Genomic DNA, 10,422 nt, shown 5'->3' on the forward strand with positions numbered 1-10,422 from the left:
ATTGATGTCTTTTTGGGAAACTTTTTTCTTTTCTTCTGCACATGAACTTCTCTTTCTTCACAAGTATCATTATTCCTTCATTATCTTTGTTTTACTTTTAAAGATATAAGAAATGCTTTTAATGAAATTTTTGAAAATTGTTTCTCTTAGGTAGTTGAGGGATGATAATAAGGGGAGATTGGAGAAACTATTGCTTTTGTTGAAATTGTGACAATAATTATGGATTGCTACAACTATAAGATTGTAAACAATGACATTATCTTTGAATTTCTTTTATTTAAGTTGTGTGTTGAATTAGAAAGTCCTTATGGATACATTATGCGAAGGAACAATTTGTTAAGTGCAGACGATACAAAGCATTAAGACTAATGCTCCAAGTAGTTTTCGTAAGTTCGTGCGATACAAAACATCCTTTAGATGAATGATCTTTAAAATGATTTTGATGATAACAAGCATTATATGATAATGAAGTTATGTATACTTATTCATCTAACATGTTTAGTCTTGAAAACGAAAGCCATCAAATTGATTAATTATTGAATCAATCGTATAAATCCTCCTCAAACATAGGAAAGAAATCATTTGTGGGAAAATGTTTTTACTTTGATATATTTCTTATCTTTGATTATCTAATGTGTGCTTTCAAAGTAACCATATGATTCAATATGCATTGATTAAGAGATCTAAAGACTCATTAGACGAAACAAGATCATATGATACAAAGTGAAATTCATCAGTGATATACATATAAACTGATAAGACAAACAAGTACTTACACAATGATATGATTCATCGAAAATTTATCAAACTATATAGGTTTGATTGTATCCAACTCTACAAAAATAAACTAATCAGACAATACATCAAATACATTCATTAAGTCCTCATTTGAAGCACTTTTTTAAACTTCTAAATTGATTTTTTATCCTTATCAATTGTGCTTTTTTTTATATTTATTTGATTAAATTGACAACATATAATGATTAAAATATTTCTAGATAACTAAATCTAAATCAAAGGATTTCGTAAAACATATTATATCTTGAATTTAAATTTATTTAAATGTCAATGGTCATTTTGTCTATATTTACAAATATTTTATCTACTATAATATATGACTAACATTACCTGACCTATCCTGATCATATCAACATTTTATATCTAAATTAATTGTTTATAATATCTCACATAATTTGTTATGAAAAGTTTCTATAAGTAGTGAATTTATGGATGTTGGAAAGATAATATTTTATATACGTAGTAATAAAAGAAATGATAGACATAAATTTATAAAATTAAAAATTAAACTTCACTTAAAAATATGCCGTAAGTCATAATATATAACAAAAGTAAGCCATATATAAAATAAGTATCTAATACATAATAACAAATAAAATTCATTAGTAACTACAAATCACTTCAATAGCCAAAACAACAAATAAACATGTTTTTTTTCTTAATCAACTGACTAATCCTTTTGCTCGCTAATTTTCTTAGTTTTTCCAATTCATGCTAGTGTGACCAATTTTATTCCAATTTGGAAAAGATTTAAGTTTTCAGAATATTTTTTATTTGGACATGATGCCTATAACTAATTGAATTGTCTGATTAAATTTTAGTCTGAATAATATAATTCTTAGGATTCCTTCTCCATTTTATATTTTCATTCTCTCTTTGCACTTTTTAGCACAACCTTTTAACCTCGTAAAAGAAGGAATGTGATATTGCTTTGCACTCCAATGATAATTAATATTATATTGTGAAATTAATATTATATTATACTACTTTTGACTAATTACTTAATTACACAAGCACAAGTGAAAATTTATTGATAGGCTGTGTAGAACATTATCTTATAGCACATTTTTATTCTCATTTGAATAACGTGACAAAATTTGAAAAAAAAAAAAAAACTGGTTAGGATAAGTGTTTATTATACAATTTTACTTTGTAAGATGTAACTTAATTAACATACATGTGTTTTATTACATAGAGTTATGAGTTCGTACTAAGTAATGGAGAAAGGTAAGCACTTGAAAGAGGTAAAACAAAATACATGAGTGTTGTGAAATGCAAGTGTGTTCTTATCATTTGATTTTCTTTGTTTTGATTTTTTTAGGGTTAATATTTTTTTTTTCAAGTTGGTTAATATTGTATTTATATATAGCTCCATAGGAAACGATAGATGTGGTGTATTTTTTCATTTGAGGAAAATCATTCAAACACACATATTCATTTGAAGTACACTTTCTTTTCTATAAATAGTTTTGTAAACTATTTGTAGTGCCACATGTTTTAATTCATTCAAACAGTAGATGTGGAACCATTCGAATCTTAGTTAATGATTTGAAAATGAAGTTGATTAATGCATAGATGTGTAGATATTCATATATAAATTTTGTATTAAGTGAAAGTAGTTTTCTATTAATTAGTCCCATCAAGTTGATTGTGCATGTGATTACATAAATGGTGCAAATGTATATGGCAAGTATTTTAAATTTTATAAAAGGTTTCTCAAAGTGTTATGTGATCTATTATTATCTTTTTCTTTTATAACACCATATTATACATCACTGTGTATTTTATCAACTCAATTATATTAACACTCTAAAGAAAATTTATCATTATATGAAAAATATTATCGAAAGATAAAAATAAAAATAAAGAAGGAAATTTATGTTTCAATATAATATACAATGAAATTTGGTTGACAAGTTTATTAAGGTCAGAAAAGTTGTTTATTTTAATACATTACTTTTAAAATAAAAATACACTTTCAAGATTAGTTATGGCTTTCTTTAATATTAAAGAATCGATGGTTTATTAAAAATTATAAGATAAAATTTAGATTTACTCGTATATTATTAATTTGTCTTATTTATAATTAATGTAAAATCTTGAACATTTTGAAATGATGAAATAATAGGGAAGAAGATAAGTTGAATAAATAAGTATATAATAAACTTTGAATAATTATGATATGGTCTTAATGGCATGATGTTTATCCATTAAGTTAGCTAAGGAGATGGATTTCCCTTAGCAGCTAGCATTGTGGTTGAGGAAGAGTGGGGCAGGGTCTTGGAGAGTGTCTTTCAAACTGACTTGGCAGAGGGCTCACCTTTGCTTTCAAGTGCTTTTTTCGGAATGAATGGGTACGGCTTGAAAGTGATATTAAAAAAGAGTGCAATCTGGATCCCTGTAAATTCGATTGGTTTGGTTTGAAAGGACAACAAAAAAGATAATACTATTAAGAAGGGAGGCTACACATCATGACTGAAGCTTTTGTCCTTTTGCAATCTAATGTATCTTCTTCCTGGCGTTAACTATGAGAGTATAAGAGTGACACCCAACTCTCTTTCTCTGTGTAATGCTACCAATCTATCCACTCAGTTTAGTAAATACTTTCTAAATATTTCGGACCTTTCTTCAAATTGGAATGCCCAAATTCTAAGACGTAAGGTATGTTGCAGTGACCTAAATATACTATTATCATTATTCTATCATTATATCTCCTTCTCAACCACTTTTATTTGTTTCCTTCTTCTACAATAGTAATCCATCTAGGTCTTCTTTTCGAAAAAAAAAATGTCTGTTGTAATGTTCCTTTTGTTCATTCTTCTTACTAATTTTTTTTTTTTACTAGAATCTCTTTCTTTTAAATTAAGTTAAAACTGATCAGTGAAAAATTCATTTAATATAGTCGTGTTACAAAGTTTGTGATTTGTTTTTTAAGGTATCCTTAACCTCTAGTAAAATCATATTTCATTATTCTTATTTTTTATATACTTTCATATAAATGTTTGCTTTCTTTGTTTCTTAACTTTCATTTCTCTTTGTTTTTGTTTTTTATTTTTTTATCGTCTTCATTTTTCTTTGTACTTTTTATTTTATCATGACGGAAAGCAAAATTACAAAGAAAAGAAGGTCAAATGTTGGATGGCCGCCTGCCCGCATTGTTGGTCTCTATAATTGTTTTACTATGCATTCACCCACTTAATAATTTAGAATCATTATTATGTGGAAATTGAACAAATCATATTTTATTTTAATAAATTCAACTTTTATGTATTCGTATTCATTTAATAGTAACATATATAAATTAAATTGAATTAATTGTGTGAATATGTAATCAAATACAGCAGGAAATCCTTTTCTCTCTTATTATAACATTAAGGAGGTGTTGTATGAGATTTTTTTTTTTTTAATTTTAAAGCAATCTAAGTTGATAAGGTAAAATTGATCAATTTAGAATAAATGTTTTAGAATATTTTTCTAAAAAAGTAGTATTCTTAGAGTTATTCTAAAGGATATATTTTTAGTCTCTACACTTAAACATAAAATTGGAATTATATCATACATTCGCTTAAGTTTGCACTTATTTAAGTTTACATCTTGCCTAAATTTGTATTTGGAAAGAGAAAATTCTCGAATAAATAATTTTTGGACTTTATTTTCAGAAAAAAAAAATCACATAAAGTTATTTGACGACTATTTTCAATCCGTTCACGTGTAATTGTCGATTGACTATTTTGTAAAACGTGATGAAGGGTGAAGAACGCACCTTGAGCTTGATTTGACTAATTCGATGATAAATAAAGGAAATATTTTCACTTGCTCGCATTGACATCAAGGTTGATAGGTTGATAACACTTTCTAATTATTTGAAAGACAACAATGCATCGGTCAACTTTAACTCGTTCAGACCAGTCTCAAATTTATCATCAGATTCAATAGCAGGCTCTTGTAAGGCGACCTCATTCATTGTTTGCTCGATCCCTTCTAGGATTTCTTATATGACTCATTGCTGATAATATTTACAATCTCTTTTTTATTAAAAATAGTTTTTAGTAAACATTTTTATTTTTTAAAAATGTATTTCAATTTAAGAAATTAATTATTATTTTAGAATTAGGAAATGAAAATTGAGATATAGTAAATACTCTATATTTTTATATTTTGTTACGTTTTGTTATATATATATATATATATATATATATATATATATATATATATATATATATATATATATATATATATATAGAGAGAGAGAGAGAGAGAGAGAAGAGAGAGAGAGAGAGAGTATGAATAAAATAAAATAGTTTTTTCTTATAACATATTTCTTATATTTATCATATATCTCATATCTCTCTTATTTTCGTAATACCTAAAAATTTCCAAAATCCATAATATTTCATATAGTAATTATATGAACTTTTATATTACATATTGTAATTATATGACTCTTAAAATTTTGTAACTCTTAAAATTTCGTAAGTCCGCATTCCATTTAAATTTGCATCAAATTCTCCTACAATTTTAAGTGAATGCTTATTGTAGTCCATATCCCAAACCTTGATGCAATTTCATCCTCAAATTTTAAAAATGAATCAATATTTAAGCTAATAACATTAATTTTGTTGAACTTGTTAAACGATATTCTAAGGTGACATTTAAGCTAGAACGTGCCAAAATGATGTAAACAAGTCAAACTCCATCCTAAGTTGTATTTGACACATAAAAGTATTTAACTCAATTGGATTAAAAGGACCGTATATGTTCTCTCGAGACCGAATATACCCTACAAAGACTTTCATGGATAACTCTTCCCACGTACTTCAACCTTCAAGCTGAGATATCCTAGGTCTTCGTCTCCTCAAGACCAAAAAGGAATGTGTCTCTCCATAAGACATTTTCACGCTCAAGTTAGCCAAGTGTCACATGGTAATAAATGCTTAAATAATGAATATAATTAATTTACTATGCTATTTATAGTGTGTTTATGAGTTTTTACCTAAATGAATATGATACAAGTACTTAATTATCTTGATTAGCTTTCTTAATACTCTCCTATTGAGTTTTAGCCATTTATCTTAACTTAATCACCATCATTCTTGTTGTTGTCCTAATCAACATCTTATCATGCTATCCCAAGTACATTTAAGCTTGATCATCTCGGATCAAGTGAATAAGATGTTCTCGAATGTGTATAATATAATATTTATTTATTTTTAAAGTTTTAAAATAAAATATATAAAAATTTAATATGAATTTAGGATTAAAAACGTATTTAACCTATTTTTAAATAAATTTTAAGGAAACGAGAATCTTAATACTTTGTATATATAAATAGATTTTTCATTCTCAAATATTCAAGAGATATGAACTATATTTTATGACATTTTTTACGACATATTTATGACATCTCAGGAAAAAAGAAAACATGATTTCTGAGTATGAACATATACATCACTTATCGCAATAAATTTAGTAAAGATTATTTCATGATTGTCTTCCGAATGTATCTCCCTTGATGAAAGACGAGATTTAGATGTTGAGAAGTTATTGTGAATATTATATAGCGATTATGAAGAAATACATTTAATAATATACTTTTTAAAGACGAAAAAAACTCAAAGAAATAAAATGTCATAAAAATAGTTTATTTTTTTGTTAAAGATTTTCATCTTATTTTGAAGCTTAAACTTGCAGTCACTGATACTACTTATTTTAATTTTTCTGATTTTTTAAGTAGTATAGTATATTTATTGTACTTAAACATAAAGTCTTAGGAAATTGAAAATTCTATAGTTTATGCATACAGTGTACTTTCAGCAGGAATAGTACAACAGCGCATAAGTAACCCAGGAAAGGGTATAATCTATATTATGAGGCACCCATAGTTGAGAATTTTCCCATTTCACCCTTGACCCCTTCCGTTTTTACATGACAGTGCAGGCATTTGGGTTCTCATCGCTGAATATCTGGGGAGGGTAGGCATGGAAATATGCAGGGTATGCTGGTTGTACAGGGTGTGCAGGATATGCATACACCTCCATGCCATACCTTGGTGGGTTATAGAAGTATTCATTAATCTTCACCTCTGGAACAACCTTGTTGCTCTCTTCACTAGATGTTGCAGCTGCTGCTACTACTGCTGTTTCCTCTGCCTTCGTCTCACCCTTTGCTTCTTCCTCTTTCTTTTCCTTGTTTTCTTCTCCTTCACCACTCTTCTTCTTCTCTTTCTCAACCTCCTCCTTTTTCTCCTCTTTTGCTTCCTCCACCTTCTCCTCTTTCTTTTCTGCCTCCGGCTTCACGATCACTGCGTGCTTCCCAGTTCTCTTGTACACGTACTCAACCAACTTCTCTGGATCGTACACGCCCTTCACACTCACCACTGACTTCTTCAGATCGGGTTCAGCTGATTCCACCCCTGCACAATTTTAATGGTAGTAATAAAAAAACTCACTTGAACTCAAATTAAATGATGGGGCTCGCTATTCACCAATTGCAATGAATATTAAATGGGATTATAAAGGCACGGAATTTTACCACAACTGCATCACTTCAACCTAAATCTGACGACTTTAATATTTTAATTAATTCGATTTAAAGTTCCGGGGTAGTGGAATTAATGAAACGAGAATAATGAAACAATAATAAAAATAATAAGAATAATTCCTTTCACATGGGTGATTCAGATTCAAACAGTGAAAGTACTTTTCTGCTAAATCCAATAGCCCTCGTGCTGATGGGTTGTAGCATAGGAAAAATTAAATCAGACATACCCTTCATTCTCTGGATGCGTCTCTTGATTTCCAGTGAACAAGCCTCGCAATGCATGTGAACTTTCAGAACCGTCACAATCGGTGGCTGCGCCGAAGGAAAAGATAAACACCGGTATAATTATAAGGTAAAACAGATAGCGAGCAGTAGCGAGTGCAGAATGAAGCAAACCTCTTGTACTTTCTCTTCGAGCTTGGGCTTTGGTTTTTCTTCTTCCGGGACCTTCTCCTCTGGAGGTTTCGGGATCGGAGAGAGAAGCTCCACCTTTCTGTGACTCTTCCTCTGTATTCTCTCCAAAACCTTCAGAGGATCCGCTTTCTCTCCCTTGATAACCACCTTGTGAGATTTGCAGTCGGTGAGCACTTCTTCGACACCTAAACTCAAACACACACGAGTGGGTTCAGATATGATGCCACGAATCAAAAGGGGGTGTTGTGTGAAAAAAAGTGGGACCCACCTGGGAATCCTTTGAGGGAGCGATGAACCTTCCGAGCGCAACCCTCGCAATGCATGAACACTTTGAGCACAATCTCGGGCGGTGGCGGTGGCGGTGGAGGAGTCGCTTCTGGTTTTTTCTCCCCTGCTGGTTTTTCCGCTGTTTCTTCCTTCTTCTCCTCTTGTTTCTTCTCGGCTTCTTCTGGCTTCTTCTCCTCCACCTTGGGTTCCTCCGGTTTCTTTCCCTCCTACAGCACAAAAGAAGCAGAAAATCAGAACAGGAACAAAAATAATAATAGAGGTTAGTAGTTTCATGTGTGTAAAACACATAAGAGTGAATAGAAAAAGAAAGGTAGAGAAGGGTTACTAAGACCTCCCCCATTGGTGTTACTGTCACAGTCAGTGGGCTGAAACTACCGGAAGAGGGTGGTGTCTGGCGCTGGGATAAGCTTAGGGGAGGTGCTACTTTTTGCTGCCCCCTTTGTTTCTTTCACCCTTTTTCCTCACTCCTCTCTTTCTTTTCTGTACTACCACCTCTAAACTACTTATATATATAACATACATTATACTCTATTTCTCTCTCTCCTTTAATTTTATTATTTAATTTCTTAAACGCCCATTTTAATTATTTATGACAACCATTTATTAAAATTGGAAGTTTTCATAGTACCAATTACAATTGCAATTCATAATGTTTTAAATATAAGTTTAATATGTGTCCAAAAACATTAAAGTTGAGTATTAAAAATATTTATACCATTTAATTTACGATTTTCAAAAATAACAGTAATTAGCGAAATAAATTTGTGTAATTATGAGAAAATGGTAAAAACAAGTAGATGTCAGATGGCTGTACAAATTTATTAAAAGTAATTATTGTTAATAATTAAAATGTTAATTAGAGAATCATTATATGTAAAAAAGAAACTCAGAAAATGCTGATCGGATTTCATGGATATGCACAGAAGGTATAAGTACAAATTTTGCATGACAAATTACATTAAGAATATGAGTTAGATAATTGGAGGATTATTTTTAATCCGAGTACCAAAACCATACACAAACCAAAAAGAAAAACGACCTCCAAAACCATATCTCCGCATGTACACGTAACGTATTATTTAAATGGTGGGATTTGATTTATTTGAAAGGAGGGAATCTTACTTTACATTACAGAAAAATGATAAACATGTAGCCCTATGTGGGGTATATCAATTCTACAATTTCACATGTAAATTAAAAGTAATATTTTGATAAAATTAGTATAATTATTAGTTAAATTTATGTCCAATCTCGAATCAATATGTTAATTGTAACATATTAATGTTACATAATTATTAATAGGGTTTTACAAAACTTTTTAATTATCACATAATAACATCAAAAATTAATTAATATATTTATGTGTCAATCAAATCTGATTAACACAAGTTGAATAATTTAAATTTTAAAGTTAAATATATTTTTTGTTTTAAATTATAATAAACAATCTTGTTTCGTCATTAAATTAAATAATGAGATATTATTTCATTTCTATATTTTATGAAAGTTAAGTAAAACATGATTCCAATGAATAATATGTGAATGTTATACTATAGTTGGAAATTGGTTTGTTAAATGAAAAACACTTTACATGATACCTCATATATGTTGGGAAAGATGTTTTATATATTTTTTATAAAATGTAGATACTAAATACTTTATAATTTAATTTAATTTGTGGATGAAACAAGTTTTTTTCTTTTTTATAATAACCACAACACCTTTGATTAAACTGATGCACCCTTTTTTATTAAATTAGTATAATTATGGATTAAAGTTTGAATAAAGTGTCAAATTGGTGAATGTAATTTTAATAGTGGATATCTGTCAACACACTCTAAATTATATAATACAATTAAGAAATTATCAAAATAAAATAGAATTATGGGTTAAAATGGGCACGTTATAATCACTTGTTTAGTGTTAACTTTACGTTAGATTAGACTTAATTAGTTAAATAAACTAATTGAAAGTATTGATAAAAACTAATAATAAACTTTTAATTGACAAGAGTTAGATCTACACACATAACGTTTATTTTTCTAATCAAAATCATTTCCAATGTTTTGTTTCAGTCACACTCAAAGTTGTTGAAAAGTAAACACAATTTTTCATAATATCATAAATCAAGATTCAATTTCTCATTAAGCGGTCTTCAAATTTAATGTACAATAGCGCTTTCAACAAAAAAATATTTATTTTCGATGTACAATATGTGTAAACAACTAAAATATAAAAACCTTTTAAAAGTCTAATTTTAATTGAGAGAAGAATTAGATTTCAGCTATTTAAAAAGTATTGTTTTTTGTATATATCATTGTAAGTTTATGAGACTGGTCAGTTAAGTAAACTTCCCTCTCCTTTTATAAGACGTTTTCATAT

The 10,422-nt window shown here is 28.8% G+C and overlaps 1 protein-coding gene across 1 annotated transcript; it reads right to left on the reverse strand.

Moving 5' to 3' along the window:
- Positions 1-6,505: 6,505 nt before the first annotated feature.
- Positions 6,506-8,526, reverse strand: LOC114196190 (heavy metal-associated isoprenylated plant protein 7-like). Its single transcript, XM_028086753.1, has 5 exons — positions 8,372-8,526; positions 8,021-8,246; positions 7,735-7,937; positions 7,566-7,650; positions 6,506-7,210 (listed from the first exon to the last, which is right to left on the reverse strand). Exons 1-5 carry the CDS (start codon positions 8,378-8,380, stop codon positions 6,720-6,722), a joined length of 1,014 nt encoding a protein of 337 aa, XP_027942554.1. The 5' UTR covers positions 8,381-8,526; the 3' UTR covers positions 6,506-6,719.
- Between the last annotated feature and the right edge of the window lie 1,896 nt (positions 8,527-10,422).

Source organism: Vigna unguiculata, chromosome 9 (genome assembly GCF_004118075.2).
Source record: "Vigna unguiculata cultivar IT97K-499-35 chromosome 9, ASM411807v1, whole genome shotgun sequence".
Classification (NCBI taxonomy): Eukaryota; Viridiplantae; Streptophyta; class Magnoliopsida; order Fabales; family Fabaceae; genus Vigna; species Vigna unguiculata.

Excerpts from the sequence above, each read along its gene's own strand:
- LOC114196190 (XM_028086753.1), bottom strand. Across the intron at positions 7,938-8,020 it reads CTCCCTCAAAGGATTCCCAG|GTGTCGAAGAAGTGCTCACC; the intron begins GTGGGTCCCACT and ends GTTTGAGTTTAG. Across the intron at positions 7,211-7,565 it reads ACGCATCCAGAGAATGAAGG|GGGTGGAATCAGCTGAACCC; the intron begins GTATGTCTGATT and ends AAAATTGTGCAG.